The 19,560-nt window shown below is 44.5% G+C and overlaps 1 protein-coding gene across 2 annotated transcripts in view; it reads right to left on the bottom strand.

The window, feature by feature from the left end:
* PTPN11 (protein tyrosine phosphatase non-receptor type 11) overlaps positions 1–19,560 on the bottom strand; it is a 79,934-nt gene that overhangs the window by 37,957 nt on the left and 22,417 nt on the right. For both annotated transcript variants that reach the window (XM_042961470.1, XM_042961471.1), the window contains exons 3-6: positions 16,170–16,364; positions 13,941–14,133; positions 10,030–10,146; positions 9,291–9,404 (exon numbers count right to left, since the gene is read on the bottom strand). In XM_042961470.1, coding sequence (XP_042817404.1) covers positions 9,291–9,404; positions 10,030–10,146; positions 13,941–14,133; positions 16,170–16,364 — 619 coding nt within the window. The remainder of the gene's footprint in view (positions 1–9,290; positions 9,405–10,029; positions 10,147–13,940; positions 14,134–16,169; positions 16,365–19,560) is intronic.

Here is a 19,560-nt window from a genome sequence, read left to right as displayed (position 1 = left end):
GAACCGCCGGAGTCAGCCAGTCAGAAGAGGAAAAGGCAGCGGCCAGCAAGAGGCACAGGAAGAGGAAGAAGGAATAAACCAGGCGTGTGCTGCTGCAGGTCAGAGAAACCAAGGAAAGAACACTGTGGGAATGAGGAGCTGGACGGTGGTCTCAAAAGCAGCACACGGAAGAAAGAGGCTAGAGCAAAGACTACTCGTGGCACAGTAAGAAAGCCACTGGGGCCTTCCGCCTGTTGGCTCAGTGATGGTGGAAGCAGTCACGGTCGGAGGTTAAAGCAGGCAGGAGCTCAGAAGAAATGGCCACAGCACAGGCCCGCCTGGTGAAGAAGACAGGAGACGACGGCAGACGCAGGGAGAAGCAAGGGCGGTTGAGGGCCAGAGGGAAAGGTGACACAGAGACGCGAAAGTGCCCGAGAGCACCTTCGGCTCTTACTCTCTGTAAAGACGTCAAGCGGCTCTGGCAAACTGAAACGACTCTCAAAAGGAAAACCTGACACTGGAGGGGCAGAGAACAGAACAGAGAGAGACGCTGGAAGAGAAGCAGTCCAAAGGAAACAAAGGAACTTCTCCAGGACGGAACGTTTCGCTTGCCGAATGAAACCTCCAACCGCTGCAAAGCTCTGCCCACGGGAAGGCAGCAGCTCTTCTATTCAAGCAACTGGGAGCTTTGGGACCTACGTGGAAAATCCCGGCTGCGGCGCGGGCCTGCGGCCTGGAGCACTTGCAGCCCAAGGCTGGAGCCCTACTCGGGGGCTGTGGTGAAGCGTGGTGGGGCTTGGCCACCAAGGGGAAGAGTTCTGCTAGAGATCGCCAGCAAGAATTCTTATTCTAGACACAGCTTTGGGGTGCAGTTAAAGTCTTGTCTCCATAAAACCTAACCGTCTCGAAGCAGAATTTACAGCTCCCCTGAGCAGGATGTAATCACTTGAAAGAAATCGAACCGGCCTGTGGGTTTGAAGGCAGGCATTAGCTCCTCCTGGAGACACGTCAGATGGCACAGTGGCCGAGGGTCCAGGACATCTGTGTAGCTGTCAAGGAAGTGACTGCACTGCCCGTGCGAATGGAAAACAGCTTCAGACCACGACAGAGAGAGGCTTGCGTAATAGGAGGAGGATGGGCTTTAAAAACAAAAATCAAATTGCTAAGGCAAACAGGCTTTAAAGTGCTGGGAAAAAATAACCCCAGTGAATATGATGTTGCGTGGGGTTTGTATGGGTATGTGTTGTGGGGTGTGTGTGTGTAAGTCAGAAACAGGAGATTCAAAGCTAAAATTTTTCTGAAATTCATCACTGCCACCCTGAATTAGACCCTATTGCGCAAGTGTGTATAGATGGGTCTCGAAGACCGAAATGTGCATTCACAACCCTCAAGCAGGGCCTCCACCTGAAAACTGCAGGGTAGTAAAGAGGAACATCTCCAAGCAAAGCCAGGAACATTCCTCCATACTTTTTAAGCATCAGAAAGCCATTCCCTATTGAATATATGCAAAGCATCTAAACCTAATACCACTTTCTCTCCCTCTCCTTCTCCCCCTCTTTCTCACTCTTCCCCCTCCCGCCCTCATCTCTCTCCCTTTCTCCCTCGCTCCCTCCCCCCTTCCCTCTCTCTGTCTCCCTCTCTCCCTCTCTCTCCTGAAAACAACTTGTATTCAACACTCAGCCCAAATACATCCTTTCTGTCTATGGTGTGCCAGGCTCCCCTGGAGTCTCTACCAGGACTACAGGAAACCAGGCAGGACTACCTGTCTTTGTGGGGCCCACGGACTGCTTTGGGTTCTTCTCTTAGATAATATGCACACAGCACACCTCAAATAGCAGGATCAAAGTGTATCTCTTTATTTGATCACCTTTAGTTGCATCTGAGCAAAACCTCTCTTTATTCTGACAGACCTAGTAACGCCATCTGCTTCTGCGAATTCACGGAGCAAGAGACAAACGTGAAAACAACGGCCACACGGAGTGCCCATGAACTCCAAGGAGAGCAGGAAGTATGAAGGAAAGGGCTGCTGCTAGTGCACCTGTAACAAGAACCCATCCAGGCACGGGCACGGGGATCCAGGAAGGTTTCCTTGAGAAAATGATCCTGAGGCTGGGAACTGAGGAGTGTTAGTAACGTGAGACGAAAAAGGAACGTTCTAGTACAATCCCACCCATAACACCATACGAATAATCGCACCGCCATCAGACGTCCACCAGTTCAAGTTTTAACAAGTCCACAATGAAAGTTGATCACCTGCCCTCAAACCCATTCCTCCCAGCCTCCCCGTCTAGGTAAACCACGACTCGATCCTGCCAACTGCTCGAGCCAAAAACCTTCACCACATCCTTGCCTCAGCTCTGCCTCAACCACACGATGCGCTGACTCTACTTTCAAAATATCTCGAGAACCCAACCACCTCCACGGCTGCTACCCTGAACCAAGCCGCTGCCATTTACCTGCTCTGGCTCCTGTGATGTGCCTCTCTGCGGGTCTCCCTGCCTCTATGTCCCCCTTGCAGAAAGCCTCCCATGCGGCAGCCGGCAAGATCACATCCCTCCTGTGCTCAGAACCCTCCTCAGACTCTGTCACCAAGTAAAAGCCAATGCTGCTACACGGACCCGTGGGCCCACGGACCCCGTGTCATCTCGCTCCTCTGTGTCACTCCACCCACACTCCCCTTCTGCCTGCTCCTCTCCGACAGTACTGTTTGCTGATGGTGCAACATGCACGCACACTCCGCGTTCCCGCTTCAGGGCCTCTGCGCCGTTGTCCTCTCTGCCTGGAATGCTCTTCCTGAGGTTATCTGTATGGCCCGCTCCCTTATGTCCTTCAACTCTCTGCTCGAGTACCGCTGCATCAGAGAGACCTGAGTAAAATGGTAACGACCCCATCAGCACGCCCTTCCTTTCTGGCCCTACTTTATTTTCTCTATAGCACGTATCACCCTCTCCCGCAACAAACATTCACTCGTTTCTTTGTTTTACTGTGTCTCCCCGTTGGCCATAAAGCTCCATAAGGATAATGACTTTTATGTGTTTCCTGCTGCATCCCCAGACCCTAGAACAGAACCCGGCCTGGAGTCTGTGCTTAATAACTACTTGGCGAATGAAGAAAATGAATACATCATGCCACCACCAGCGTCTCCTGTTTGGGGGAAATATTCTCAGGACGTCTGCCCGACTCCCGACAACACTCATCTCTAACAACTGCTTTCCCCTCCAGACACAGTTGTTCCAAGTGATCGTGTCCTCGGTACTCTCCTCAGACCAAGATGGATGGCATCTGAGCCCATGAGAATCCTAGACTTTGTACGAAGTTGCTGGTTTCAGTGTCTGCAAGGGGCCAGGAGGAAGGTTTGTGAGTCAGGAAGCAGAGGAATCTGCTCAAGGAAAAGAAGGACGAAGCAGGTGTGTGGAGAGCAGGCAGACTGGACACAGAGCGGCAGCAAGACGGAGGAGGGAGAAAGGAGAGAGCGGAGGCCAAAGGACTGCCAACAGCAAGATTGCCATCCACCACTTGGGTCCCGCAGTCAGATGCAGCGTCGAGGTGCAGCCCAGTGTCCCCTGGGCAGCCCGGGCCTAGAGGACTCCAAAGAGAAGAACAGGCTGAGAGAGCGTGCAAATACTCTATCAATGCGGCCGTGCGATACGTACCTCGCCGAGATGTTCAGGGCTGAGCTCAGGTTTCGGGTAACGCACGGCGCAGGCACAAAATCATAAGATCATAACCTGCCTTTTCATTTACGTAGCGAGTGTCTCACTTCAGAACCTTACTTCATCCCAGCAAAGCTAGAACCATCCTCCTCCTCACATTCAAAAGCAGAGACACGCAAGAGACGTAAGATGTTTACACAGATCAAGAATGGGAAGCCTCTAGGAAAAAGTCAGACTTGGGGGTCACAGTGTCTTCATCCTACAACACATCCTAGAAGAAGACCAACAACCCGAATTCATTTCAGAGGCCAAGGAGAGAAGAATCGAGCAGCTTCCCAAGAGACTTTGTATTTAAGACGCGTCAAATGCAGAAGTAACTCGTAAGTGTCTTCTGGGGGAACGTACCCGAAAGGACACACGGAACTTTACGGGCCACAACAAGACACAGCTGTCATTCAGAGCTCTGGTTCACCGTAGAGACCATCAGAGTCCTTGGTAAGAAGGAACCGATCCCAAATTATCACCTCCCGGGAAACAACTGAAGTACAAGTGCGAAGAGAATAATGCCTTGCTGTCGGGATCCAACTTCAGTTTCAGAGGGTTTAGATTGTAATGAGTCTCTGCTTCCACATATCTGGTTGGTTTCTATAATGGTTTGGTTCTGTTCTGAGCTGTGTTCCCCAGGCCCCAACCTTAAAGGGCAATTGGGGGGGGGGGGGCGGTGGCCCTGGGTAGCTCAGTTGGTTAAACATCTGACTCTTGGTTGCGGTGCAGGTCACGATCTCACGGGTGGTGAGATCAAGCCCTGTGTCGGGCTCTGTGCTGAGAGTTCAAAGCCTGCTTGGGACTCTCTCGCTCCCTCTCTCTGCTTCTCCCCTGCTCATGCTCTCTCTCAAAATAAATGAACTTAAAAAACAACAAAGGGTGTTTTTTAAAATTAACTGGATTTGAGAAGCAGATACCTAAGAGACCCAGAAAGCAGGTCACCAGCTGTTTAGGTCTGGTTTCAGCTGTCATCAGATGAAACGTTAGTCCTGTGCTCTGATTTAGCGAATGACAATTTATGCGATCAGCCTGACCTCTATGGAGAACAGACACGATATTGTTTTTTTTCCATTTTTCCCAAAAGCCGGTTCACTGGCTTTGTTGTTAATAATGTATAAAAGATTGCCTGAATCTGAGATGTCACAGCGAAACTATCAGGTCAGCATTTAGAAGCAACCTTCTTTTTCCAAGGCCAGGAAAGTCACGCTAGGAGCTATTCTAAGGTCACATCTTGACCCCACCGACAGGATCATGAGCAACACCCCTGATGCCACAAGCTTCCCAGGAAGGTCTGACTTTGTTTCCCTAAGCACTGCCTAAGTGACATTAGTGTTCAAGAACCCACCGGGCAACAGACACCCACCTCACTGCTGTCACTTTTTTTAAAGTTCATAGCCACTGTGAAGGAAAAGTGGTGTGGACGAACGATCGCCTCAGCTACCATTTAAAAATTTTTTTTTCAACGTTTTTTATTTATTTTTGGGACAGAGAGAGACAAAGCATGAACGGGGGAGGGGCAGAGAGAGAGGGAGACACAGAATCGGAAACAGACTCCAGGCTCCGAGCCATCAGCCCAGAGCCTGACGCGGGGCTCGAACTCACGGACCGCGAGATCGTGACCTGGCTGAAGTCGGACGCTTAACCGACTGCGCCACCCAGGCGCCCCTCTACCATTTTAAGAGAATGTGTAACGGGGTGCCTGGGTGGCTCAGTCGGTTGAACGTCTGACTCTTGATTTTGGCTCAGGTCATGATCCCAGGGTCGCGAGACGAGCCCCATGTCGGGCTCTGCGCTGAGTGTGGAGCCTGCATGAGATTCTCTCTCTCCCCCTTTACCCCTCTCCCCAGCTTGCTCTCTGAATGAATGAATGAATGAATAAATAAAATGTAAAATGAACAAGGATATAGATTAAAAAAACAGCTCACTACCCGGGGTGCCTGGTGGCTCAGTCAGTTAAGCGTCCGACTTTTGGTTTCAGCTCAAGTCATGAGCTCATGGTTTGTGGGTTAGAGCCCCACACTGGCCTTGGTGCTGAGCATAGAGCCTGCTTAAGATTCTCTTTCTCTCTCTCTCTCTCTCTCTCTCTCTCTCCCTCCCTCCCTCTGCTCCCTCCTCTGCTTGCACACGCGCTCATTCTCTTTCAAATTAAAAAATTAAAAAAGAAACAAAACCTTAAACCCTTCTTAAAGGATCTAAGAGTTAAAAAAAAAAAAAAAGAATTCCATAGAACTACTCTACAATCCAGCAATTGCACCATGAGGTATTTACCCAAAGGACACAAAAATACAGATTCAAAGGGGTACATGCACCCTAATGTTTATAGCAGCATTATCAACAATAGCTAAACTATGGAGACAGCCCCAAATGTCCATCGACTGATGAATGGATAAAGAAGATGTGGGGTGTGTGTGTGTGTGTGTGTAGATATATGTGTACACACACACACACACACACACACACACACTGGAATATTACTCAGCCATCGAAAAGAAAGAAATCTTGCCATCTGCAACAACGTGGATGGAACTAGAGTGTATTATGCTAAGTGAAATAAGTCAGTCAGAGAAAGATAGATATCATATGGTTTCACTCATATGCGGAATTTAGGAAACAAAACAGATGAACGTATGGGGGAGGGGAGAGGGAAAAAAACCACAAGAGGCTTAACGATAGAGAACAAACAGGGTTGATGGAAGGAGGTGGGCAGGAGATGGGCTAGATGGGTGATGGGTACCAAGGAGGGCACTTGTGATGAGTAGTGGGTGTGTTGTATTTAAGTGAAGGATCGCTGAATTCTACTGCTGAAACCAATATTGCGCTGTATATTAACTAAAATATAAATTTTTAAAAATTCCATAGATACCAAAGTATTTACAAATAAAATAACACGGTATCAGGGATAACTGGCAACGTTGATAATGATGCACGGGGGTTCTTTATACACATCTATTTTATATAGTACATTCAAAAAAATATTTTTAAGTTTTATTTATTTAAGTAATCTCTACACCCAATGTGGGTTTCGAACTCACAACCCCGAGATGAAGCGTCACATGCTCTTCGGACTGAGCCAGCCGAGTGCCCCTCAACATTTTTTCTTAATCAAGTAGGAAAAAACACTTCTCAGCTCAAACAAACTGCATGTGTGTGCACATGTGCACGCATGATGATCAGGAAAACGTGAGCAGTGACTGATATCCACAATATTAAGGCATTACTGTTAATAATTTTAAGTGTGAGAATGGTACTCTAGTTACGATCTTTTGAAATGAAATAGTTACAGATGAAAAAACACCTGGGATTTGCTTCTAGATAAGCCAAGGCAGGGGGAGGCAGTGGGGAGGAGTTAAAAAAAAGACTGGCCACAGGGCACCCAGGCAGCTCAGTTGGTTAAGTGTCTGACTCCTGATCTCAGCTCAGGTCTTGGTCTCGGGGTCGTGAATTCAAGCCCCATTGTTGGGCTCCACACCGGGCATGGAGTCTACTTTAAAAAAAAAAAAAAAGACTGGCCACATATCAACAACTGTCAATGCTGGGTGACAGACATATTGCTGTGATTATACTCTGCCCTCTGCTCTTGGATAGATCTGAAATTTTGCATAATAAAAACTTTGGAAAAATAGGTTTGCCATTCCAATTTCTGAACCCATCCCGCCTATCTCATGAGGCTTTATAAAGACTACATGAAATGAATGAAAACAAGTGAATGTAATTAAATGACCAGAAATGCTGCTCTTTATTTTCGCCGCTGGTGGGACACAGGGAAGAAAGCAGTGGGCTTGAGATTTAAAAATTCTGACTGATTGGGGCACCTGGGTGGCTCAGTCAGTTAAGTGTCCGACTTGAGCTCAAGTCACGATCTCACAGTTCGTGAGTTCAAGCCCCGTGTCGGGCTCTGTGCCGATACCTTGGAGCATGAAGCCTGCTTCTGATTCTCTGTCTCCCCCTCTCTCTCTCTCTGCCCCGTCCACACTTGTGCTCCCTCTCTCAAAAATAAATAATGAACATTAAAAAAAAATTCTGGGGGCATCTGGGTGGCTGAGTCGGTTAAGCGTCTGACTTTGTCTCAGATCATGACCTCATAGTTCATGATTACAAGCCAAGCGTCAGGCTCTAAGCTGACAGCCCAGAGCCTGGAGCCTGTTTCAAATTCTGTGTCTCCCTCGCTCTCTTCCCCTCTCCTGCTCGCTCTCTTTCTCTCAAAAATAAACAAATATTAAAAAACACTGTTTTTTAATCTGACTCATTATGCTGATCATCAGTTTCTCAGTGATGCCCTTCATCACTGTCTTCCCTCTCTCAACTAGAAGCTCCCTTTTTCTTTTTTAACGTTTTTATGTATCTCGGAGAGAACGCTAGTGGGGGAGGGGCAGAGAGAGAGGGAGACAGAGGATCTGAAGCAGGCTCTGTGCCAAGAGCAGCCAGCCCGAGGTGGGGCTCGAACTCACGAACCACGAGATCATGACCTGAGCCGAAGTCGGATGCTCAACTGACTGAGCCATCCGGGTGCCCCTCAACTAGAAGCTCCTTAAAGACAGAAACCCTGTCCATCTTGTTCGCCATAGTGTCCTGGGCAATAAGTCCAATGCCTGGTATGAAAAAATAAAGCTGAGTTCAAGTTCCTGTTCAGCAATGTGGAGCGGGGACTGTGACTGTTCTGCACCCACCCTCAGCGTTGCGGTGCAATCGGTATTTGTGGTACAGTGCTGGATGGTTTACTTAACCTCCCCAAGCCTCAGGCTCCTCCTCTGTAAAATGGAAATAAAGTCTATCTCAATAAGCTGATCTGACCTGTAGCCACCTCATGCGGCCATTCATTTGTTCCACATTTATTAATTCTAAAAGTCCTACAGGAAGTAAGTAATAGTCCATCATTCCCATAAACAGAATAGTAATAATAAAGTGACATAAACATTCGATAAATGTAAATACCCATTCAACAATTATTTACGGAGTTTCTACTGTGTTCTAGGCGCTGTGCCACATGCTAGGGGTAACTATGAAAGTAAGTATGGTATGATCCTTGTTTTTGAGGAAGTTTTCAATCAACTGGGTGAGAGGAGAGAGAACACGATCACAATGTGAATTGGTAAGTGACATACCAGAGTAAAACAGGAACATAGCACATTCCCTCTGGGGACAGTCTCCTACCCAAGTTGGTTTCAGGAGAGAAATCAGTTCACTTCCCAAAGTTATAAATGTCAACTCCCAAATTAAAACCACCACGAGGTATTTCACTTTCACTTATTCACTGCAATAAGGCTATAGATTCTCTCTAAAGAAGCCAGCCAATGCTGGAAATCTTCCAAAGGAATTAGATCCTTTTGTTTTTCTGGGTTTTTGCCAGCAGTCCAAACCAAAAGAGCCAAATGGAGCTATTGGCTCATCCATTTAATATTAACTGCCAACTCCCTTCTCCCAGAACACAATGCCCTTCTATTTCAGAGAAGCCCCCTCAGCAACTTGTTCCATGTCAATCAATGGCTGAATTAAGAAAGAGCACAGATTCAATCCTTTCAGATCCAATTCCAAATACAGGGCCAACTTCTCTCTCATTAAAAATAGGATTTAATAACTCATGCAAAAAAAAAATTTTTTTTTTTAATAACTTACCTCAAATTCTTCCCAAAAGCCTTGTTTGACTTTATCTGTGGTCTCAGCTAATTTGCTTAGTTCTCGAACCCGGCTTTCTATTTCAGCAGCATTGATGCGTGTTGTGTTGAGGGGCTAATCAAATTCAGCAGTTGGTGTGAAATGAATAAAGTATTATTAAAAAAAAAAAAAAAGAGTTCCATCTTGATATTTGTAAGGCAAGGACAGGAAATTCAAAGGATACAGTAATTCACAACAAAAGTTTTCAAATACAGTTTCACTTTTCTGTTTTGTCAGAAAATGTATCTTTCTTCAATCCCCACACACACTTTACTCTGCTGATATACATTCAAACCTATTTTTCTTCATAAATCGATCCCAACATTATTTGGGGGAAGTCTGAAGTAGCAGTAAGTCCAAAGGGAGTAAGTGTAATCACCCAAAGTAAACCAAAGGGAGGCCTACTATGAACACTTGGCAAAAGCTTGCCTTAGAAACTCCATAAAGCCTTTTAGAGATACAAATGGAGATATCACGGAAAGGACATAATACCTGGAATTCGTTTCCAAATACCCCAGGGGAAGAGCAGTGGAGTGCGGTAACAATGAAACAAGATTTTTAAATTGATCACAATTGAAGCTGGGTGATGGGTGTATGGAGGTCCATGATGCTATTCTACTTCTGTATATTTAGAATAGTCTGTACCAGGATTTTCTAAACTCCGTAAGGAGATGAAGCTTTAGCTTTCTAATATTCTCACCTGCTTGAGTTGTAGCACTGTGCCCAATGTTTCCACCATGGGGTTCTTCTTGTAATGCTCCACGAGATCTGTCAAAGAGTCAAACCGTTCTCCTCCACCAACATCATATTTCAGTTCCTTTCAAGACCAAAAAAAAGAAAAAAGTCCTATTACCTTTATGTTAAATTATTATTTTTCCCAGCTGAAGTACAGAGACTGACTCTCCCCCAAAGAAAAAATGGCTGTCGTAGTACAAAGAAGAGAAAGCAAGGATGATGGAACAGGAAAGGCCGACCCAATGGGAAAGAGCTCACCGTGGGGTGTGAGATCTAAGTAAGTATCCCTCGGCACCAGCACAAAAGTCTCCCCTTCATACGTTAACTAAGTAGGTTAAAGAAAAGCAGCATTATTTACTATTTACTTACACTCTAGGCCAAGCAACCATACGGCAGGCTGCTGAAGAGAAGGTAAATAACAATTTCTCTCTGAAATGCAACAAACTCCAAGGCTGGCTAGGCAGCACTGAAGCCCCAACACCCATGTCTCTATTTTCCTCTTCTAATGAAACTTTAAAAGGGAAATTATAAACAGAGACCAGGAAATTTTCTCTGACAAAAAGATCAGAATAGGCGACTTCAGGGAAACAACAGGAAAACAGTTAAACTCAGAAAATGCAAAACCCTAAAAATTAAATATGAAGATGTTTGGGTATGATCTTTTATTTAAAAATAAAACTGCGGTGGGGAGGGGGGAAGCACTTTCAGAATGACAAAGGACAGACCTCTGAAAATCCATTCTTCCATAAAAGCAACCAAAATACTGGTAAAAACTGTCACCGACTTCTTCAGAACTCTGAAAATTAACCAAGGACTTGCACCAGCCCAAGGAACATTTATTTGAGAAAAATGATTGAATCTTGGTAAGGAGCAAACCCTGGCATTCTAACTTGCCCTCTCTTCCCATGCACCTCTCTCTTTCAGTAGCCTTGAAAACCAACAGCCTCATAACCACAGTAGCTGCGAGAGCCAGCATAGCCAGAGGGGACAGAATGGATTTGGAACCCTCTCAAGGGACCTATCCCCAGAGAATGCTCCCTACAGGCAAACCTTGCTTTATTGCACTTCACTTCATTGTGCTTTGCAGATACGTTATTTTTTACAAATTAAAGGTCTGTGGCAACCCTGCCTCCAGAAAGTCTATTGGCACCATTTTTCCAACAGTATTTGCTCACTTTGTGTCTCTGTGTCGCGTTTTGATAATTCTTCCGATGTTTCCACTTTTTCATTATTACTGTATGTGTCACGGAGATCTGTGATCGGTGATTATGACTTCCTGAAAGCTCAGATGATCCTTAGTGTTTTTAGCAACAAAGCATTTTTTAATTAAGGTTTGCTGTCCGTTGTTTTCTAGACATATTGCAACTGTACACTTAATAAGATACAGTATAGAATAAACAGAACTTTTATGTGCACTGGGAAACCCAAAAAATTCATTTGACTTGCTTTGTTGCAATATTCACTTTACTGCAGTGGTCTGGAACTGAGCCCACAATATCTCTGAGATATACCTGTATTGGGCCTGCTTAGCAGCTCCCTGGAAAAGCCCTGTTTTCAGAGCCTATGTTTATTTGACCTGACTTAGAGTTCACTCAGCCCTGTCTTCAGGGGATCTGCCAAAAACAATCAGCAGCAACTGTTTAATATCAGAGCAGCCTGAGGCAGCAATACCAACCAGTTAAAGCAAATAAGAGACTGACCAAAACGGAAAAAGGAAAACCTAGGTGATGTCCACGTAGGGCTTGGAAAACCTCTAACATAGAGAGGCAAACCAAGAAACAAACGCTTAACTGTAGAGAACAAACTGATGGTTACCCGAAGGGAGGTGGGTGGGGAGAAAGGTTAAACAGGTGATGGGGATCAAGGAGTGCACTTGTTGTGATGAGCAGCAGGTGTTACACGCAGGTGTCGAATCACTATATTGTACACCTGAAACTAATTATTACGCTGTACGTTAATTCACTTGAATTTAAATCAAAAGTTAAAAAAACAACAACAACAACACCTCTAACATATTCTTGAGAATCCAGAGGGCTATGTGACTGTGCAGGGCTGTGTGAAGTGTAGGGAAGATCCAAGAAATCCCTTATCTTTACCTCTAGTTGACCTTGAGGTTATGCACAAACAGAAGGTGAAGGCTAAGGCAGAGTTGTAATCGGCCAGAGCGCTGAAAGTATGCCCCAACACACACCCACACACACAGAGCCCTCCCCGCTCTCCCCTCTGCCCCCAGTAAAGGCTAGGAGACTAACCACGCAAAGACTTCAGTGGCTACACATAGCGAAGAATACAGGAAAATCATGGAACACAGAAAGAGTAACAACTACAGCAACAATAAAAAAATAGCGACAGCAAACCCTGGAAAAGCCGGCGTCTGATTTCCAGAGTCCTCACACTGTATCACTTAAAATGTCTAGCTGCAAACAAAAAAAAAAAATATGAAACAGGCAAAGAAACAGGAAAGTATGGACCAAACATGGGGGAGGGGAGAACACTTAATAAGAGAAACTGACCTTGAAAAAGCCCACATAAAGACTTGAAATCAGTGAGCATAAATATGTCCAAAGAACTAAAGGAAGCTTACTTTATAAATTAAAAGAAAATAGGAGGATGTTGTCTCATCAAATAGAGAATATCACAAAAACCTGTACACAAATGTTTACAGCAGCATTATTCATAATAGCTAAAATGCCCATCCATTTTTAACGGATAAACAAAATCTACTCTAGCCACACAATGGAATATTTGACAATAGAGTTTAATGACACACACTACAATATGGATAAACCTTGAAGACATTATGCAAAGTATAAGAAGCCAGACACAAAAGCCATGTTATATAATTCCACCTATATGAAACATCTAAAATAGGCAAATCCATGAAAATGAAAAGTAGATTAGGGGTTGCCAAGAGCTGGAGACAGGGGAAATGATGGGGAGTGACTGGGAATGGACACAAGGTTTCTTTTCGGGGTGATGAAAATGTTCTGGAATTAGTGTCGGTGATTGCATCATATGTGAACATACCAAAAGCCACTAACTGCTTTAAAAGGGCGAAATTACATGGTATGTGAGTTGTACCTCAATAAAGCTGTTTTTTAAAATATTTATGTAATTAAAAAATTTTTTTTGAATGTTTATTTTTTGAGACAGAGAGAAACCGAGTATGAGCGGGGTAGGGGCAGATAGAGAGGGAGGCACAGAATCCGAATCAGGCTCCGGGCTCTGAGCTGTCAGCACAGAGCCCGACATGGGGCTCGAACCCACGAACTGTGAGATCACAACCCGAGCTGAAGTTGGATGCTCAACCAAATGAGCCACCCAGGCGCTCCTGTATTTATGTAATTTTAAAACTGAAGCAGTAAGTGAACAGTTTCTATTTAAGAAACTATGTCAAAACGAAGTTTGACATAGTTGACCAAGAATCAACCTCCTTAGTCCCATCACCACATTAAAAACAAGAAACAGTGAGTTCAATTCTCCGAGCCCGAATGCAGGAACTCTGTAACATGAAGGCAAATGCAGTCACAGGCCAGCCTGTGATAGTCCTAAGGAGGAACCGAGGTCACCACTTTAGAAACATGGAAGAGTGAGGCTGACCGACTCCAGCCACGACCGAGCAGAAACAAATTCGATAGTACAGGGCAGAGGCGATTCACTGAGGCAGGATTTGATCTGCCAGAGATAGACTGGAAGTAAATAACAAAGTCCTGAAATGATGAAACAATTATAATAAATAATGTACTAAAAGCATATCAGCCTGTAACTAAACGAGCAAAGAAAATCTGACGTCGGAAGTGATGTCTGTCTTCTTCTGGCAGAAAAATCACCCAAAGACGACATTTTGCCAGACCCGTAGCTCAAGTGCGGCTTTACCTGACAGCGGATCATAACGTGGGTCACTTTAGACTTGCCATCGTTGCTCTCCCCTTTGTCATCACCAGTTCGGACAGAGAGAACAAAATCTCCAGGATGGCTCTGGCTCTCTCGCACCAGAAAGCTGCCGTGTTTTCCTTTCTCCGTTAATAATTTCTCTGCTTCTTTCCCAGACAGGTGTCCGTGAAACCACCTAAATTGTTTTAAATGAAAATCGGTTGAGTTCTGCCATGAGGTCACAGCATTCTTTCACAAAACTGCCATACACAGCGAGCTCCTAAGCAATTAAAAAACAGACACAGTCCTCTAAGAGGTTGGTCAATCCCGCACAAAGCAGAATTTGCAGCCCAAGCAGGAAGGACAAATGGCAAAGATGTTAAGAATAACCATTCAACTTTTTAAATGGGCCCACAGTCCTTGGGAAACAAATGTCCTCAATCTTTCCTATTTTCGTTTCCATCTCCAGCTTTTAAAAATGCATTTTGTCATTTCTCCATGCCCTACCCTAAAAGGATCAACTATGTAAACACAACCATTTAAAGAAATTAAAAGAGAAAATCATGGTAGAAACAGAAAATCATTTGAATGTTTGCCCTTGCTTTGGTATGTGCAAATTACATAAGAAAGGATTTTCATTATAAATGAAGCATCCCAAATGTTTTAATACATCCAACCAATACTTTCAACAGCCTCCAAGTTTTCTGTCAATACCTTTGGAGCATACACTGGGCTATCATTTCAAACCCTAATGCGCATAACTTCTAGAGCGGGGGTGAGGGATTTTGTTAAAAATGTGAATTCCCATGCCTCACAACCAGAGGTAGTGACACATGAAGCCCGAAGGTGGCCCAGCAACCTGCATTTTTACCCAGCACTCCAGAGTCCTGATGTAGGCCATCAGAGGACACACTCTGAGACAATAGTACTCTCAGATACTATAAAAAACATCTTGGGGCACCTGGGTGGCTCAGTCGGCTGAGCATCCAATTTCAGCTCAGGTCATGATGGTTTCTGAGTTTAAGCCCCGCATCGGGCTCTGTGCTGACAGCTCAGAGCCTGAAGCTTGCTTCCGATTCTGTGTCTCCCTCCCTCTCTCTCTCTGCCCCTCCTCCACTTGAGTTCTCTCTCAAAAATAAACAAACATTAAAAAAAAAAAAAATTTTTTTTAAACATCTTAATGGGGTGCCTGGATGGCTCAGTTAGAAGAGCATGTGACTCTCGATCTCAGGGTTGTGAGTTCAAGCCCCATGTTAGGGGTAGAAATTACTCAAATAAAAAAACAAACTTTTAAAAAATCTGAACCTAGTCACATTAATCATGTGGCTTTTTCCCTCAGAATCTTGGTAAGAAAGCAAGCACTATCATGGCAGAGAGTACTAATGGCTCATCACTAGGGGAATATACTTTGAGTTGTTTTTCATCCACCCTCAACTGAACAGAGTAAAATTCAGAGATAAACTGAGGTGGCTGACAGCCTTTTGCTTGAAGCTACAGTGGTGGCTGGAGAAACAAACTGTCGGCATACAAAGAGGTGCAAACTGAAGAAACCTACCTGAAGATACAAAATATACAACCTACTTAAGAGACCCTGAATTTGTACTGAGTCAGAGAGGAGACTGGGGCTGTAGAAAACCAATAAAAGCAATAAAAATAGGTCAAGCCCTGGCTTTCATCAGCTTAGTTCCAACACAAGGTAGCAGGGGTGGGGGAAGATCTCTGAAATAACGGAATTTCCTCTAAGCAAGGTCATTCTCCACATTTGTGGATACTACATAAAAGGACTGATGAAAAATCTGACCCTCTGAGCTCTCTGCTTTTCGGCTTCTGAGCTTAAACTGACATCTGTTGGCGGCATTGCTGAATAGCTGGTCAGGAGCTACCACTGAGAACTGTTGCTATTTTGGCATCTCCATTATCATTTGTTTTTCTCTCCTAACTCTCAAAGATTATCAGCTCAAGTCCAATAATCCTAAAATTACCACAAGTACCAAGAACATACAGGAATAATCTGAGATCCCTGCAGAGTAAGTGTAAGGAATACTGATGGCCACTTTTACAAGAAAAGGGGGATCTGAAACTAATCTGAGCCCATTTCTTCCTTCAGTAAAACTTTACTTGAAAAGGTTACAGCTTGAGCAACAGATCAAGCCAAACCCCCACGATGCATTCAGAGAACACCTACAGCATGGGAGAGACGCACAGACTCTGGAGTCGCTAAAAGTCACTGACCTTTCAGAGGTAGGGTCTGCACAGTTCAAAGGATATTTGAGCTCAATAACATCTCCATTCTTCTCTTTTAATTGCCCATGGTGTTCCATGTAATACTGGACCAGCTCAGCCAAAGTGGCAAACTTCTCCCCTCCGTACAGGTCATAGTAATCACCGGTGTTCTGAATCTTGATGTGGGTGACAGCTCCATTTCTTCTAAAATAGTCCATTAGGGGAGAAACGAAAACTAATAAAGAGCCATGCTAGTAAAAATGGATCTCATAATTCAATAGCAGATTTCACCTCAACGTGGAAACACACCCAAGAAACCGGTTTACATCTCTCCTGTAACAAACGCCGTGAGTCAAATGACCACGTGGTCAACCATTTCAACACAAAGGGCTCTGTTTATTGGTTTCTTTCCCTTGTACAACTTCTATGTTCAAAGTCTGACCTATCGGGGGCACCTGGCTGGCTCGGTCAGTCAGTGGAGTGTGCGGTTCTTGATCTCTCAGGGTTGGGAGTTCGGGCCCCCCATAGGATGTAGAGATTACTTAAAAATAAAATCTTTGAAAGTCTGGCCTGTCAAACTGCATATATTAAATGACAATAATTTTCCTCATCATTAATTAATCGAGACACATACGTTAAAGTTAAACATCCATCTATCTTGTAATCTACTAAATCTACTCATTAAGTATTTTGCTCCCCACAAAATGAAACTGTATGGCTATCAAAGACTTGTATAAGAATATTCATTGTAGCCTTATTTGGAATACAAAAATATTGGAAACTCAAATATTTAGCATCAAAATGGATAGTTATATACTCATACAATAGAACACAACACAGCAATTAAAAACAAAACAAAACAAAACAACACTGATACATACGACATGAACAAATCTCAAAAACATTACATTAAGAGAAAGAAGCCAGGGGATACCTGGCTGGCTCAGCTGGGAGAGCATACACTTGGTCTCAGGGTTGTGAGTTCGAGTTCCATGCTGGGTGTAGAGATTACTTAAAATCTTTGGGGCACCTGGCTGGCTCAGTCAGTTAAGCGTCCGACTCTTGGTATAGGCTCAAGTCACGATCTCACAGTTCATGGGTTCATGGATTTGAGCCCCATTGTCAGTTCGGAGTCTGCCTGGGACTCTCTCTCTCTCTCTCTCCTCTGCCCCCTCCCCTGCTTGCACTCTCTTCTTCTCCCTCTCAAGATAAACATTTTTTAAAAAATCTTTAAAGAAAGAAAGACAGAAAAAAAGACGAAAAGAAAGACAGAAAGACAGAAAGAAAGAAACTACTATCTCACAGACCACCTATTAATCACAAAAAGAAAGGGGCGCCTGGGTGGCTCAGTCAGTTGAGCATCCAACTTCAGCTCAGGTCAGGATCTCACAGGTCCTGAGTTCGAGCCCCACATCGGGCTCTGTGCTGACAGCTCGGAGCCTGGAGCCTGCTTCGGATTCTGTGTCTCCCTGTCTCTCTGCCCCTAACCCACTCACATTCTGTCTCTGTCTCTCTCAAAAAAAATAAACAAACATTAAAAAAAAAATGTACTCATAATCACAAAAAGAAAAAGGTGCCTTTACAATGGGAAAATCTGGCAAACACCTCAATCAAGTGATTAAATTGAACACCCCCAAGGGGCTCCTGAGCAGCTCAGTTAGTGACACATCGTACTCTTGATTTCAGCGCTGGTCACGATATCTCATGGTTCGTGAGTTCAAGCCCTACATCTTGCTTGGGATTCTCTCTCTCTCCCTCTCTCTGCTCCTCCCCTGCTCTCTCGTACGTGCTCTCTCTCTCTCTCTCTCTTTCTCTCTCAAAAATAAATACAATACAATACAATACAATACAATACAACAACACAACACAACACTGAACAGCCTTGAAAAATGGGACAAGCAGGCCCCATGTGCTTCCCACTGTGAGATAATGGGGCGGGCCGAACACTGCCCCTGTCGTGCACTTGCCAAAGATGTGTCATCTGAATTTAAAAATGAGGAAACGATCAGCAAATTGGATTGAAGGACAACCTACGAAATGACTGGCCTGACTGGCCAAAAAGCCAGAAGAGAGAGAAAAAAAAGAAAAGGTCAGGAGAGACTAGAAACATAAAAATTGAATGCAATGAATGATCCTTGACTAGATCCTCCTGAATCTAGTGTGGGGTGGCGGGTGGGGCACAACATGGGACACGGGGTGGGACTCAGACACTTGCAATCACTTCAAAAGCCATTACTGAAATAACAAGGGAAATCTGAATATGAATATTAGATGGTATTATAGAAGCAAGGTTAAAATGTATTACCTATAATAATGATTTTTTTCAAGATATGGAGTTTCTTTCCTTAATGTTTATTTTTGAGAGCAAGAGAGAGAGAGAGAGAGAGAGAGAGAGAGAGAGCAGGTGAGCAGAGGAGCAGCAGAGAGAGAGGAGGGCAGAGGATCTGAAGGGCTGAGAGCAAGCACAGAGCCCGATGTGCTACTCCAACTCACGAACCGTGAGATCATGATGTGAGCCAAAGTCAGACACTTAACTGAGCCACCCACACGCCCCTCATAACTGAGTCTGTAGTTACACAGGAGAATGTTCTTGTTTATCAGACATAGACACTGAAGTTTTTTTGTTTTGTTTTTCCCAAGGAGGACTCTTGCCCAGCGTGGAGCCCAAGACGGGGCTCGGACCCATGACCCTGAGATCAAGACCTGAGGATCCGACTCTTGATTTTGGCTCAGATCGTGATCTCATGATTCATGCGTTCAAGACCTACATGAGGCTCTGCACTAACAGTGCAGTAATAGTGCAGAGCCTGCTGGGATTCTCTCGCTCTCTCTCTCTCTCTCTCTCTCTCTCTGCCCCTCCCCCGATTACACCAACTCAAAATAAGTAAATTTAAAATAATAATAAAATAAAATAACATAAAGGTAAAAATAGGGGCACCTGGCTGGCTCAATCAGTGGAGCGAGCAACTCTTGATCTCAAGGTTGTGAGTTCAAGCCCCATGTTGGGTATAGAGATTATTTAACATCACAATCTTTTTAAAAGTTTTAAAACAAAGTAAAAAATATATTGATTATCTGCACTTTGCTTTCAAAAGGTTCAGGGGGAAAAAAGTAGACACACAAACACACACTCAGAAGGGACAAACATAACAACATGCTGGCAGGTGAAGAGAAGGTGGGTGGTCACATATTCATCTTTCAACGTTTCTATAAGCCAGAAATTTTTCAAAATAAAAAGTTGAGGGGCAAGGAAAAAAAAAATCCCACCAATTCTCTAGTCCCGGTCCTGCCGCTGAGTAGCTGCGAGACTAGGTTACTAACTTAACCTCTGGGCCTCAGCTTAGTCACCTGTAAAATGAAGATAATTGTGGTACTTATTCATAGGTTGCTGGGAAAATTA

The sequence above is a fragment of the Panthera tigris genome, chromosome D3 (assembly GCF_018350195.1).
Source record: "Panthera tigris isolate Pti1 chromosome D3, P.tigris_Pti1_mat1.1, whole genome shotgun sequence".
NCBI classification, from domain to species: Eukaryota; Metazoa; Chordata; class Mammalia; order Carnivora; family Felidae; genus Panthera; species Panthera tigris.
Note: the sequence above shows the minus strand (reverse complement) of the source record. Positions and strands in the feature narration are given on the sequence as shown.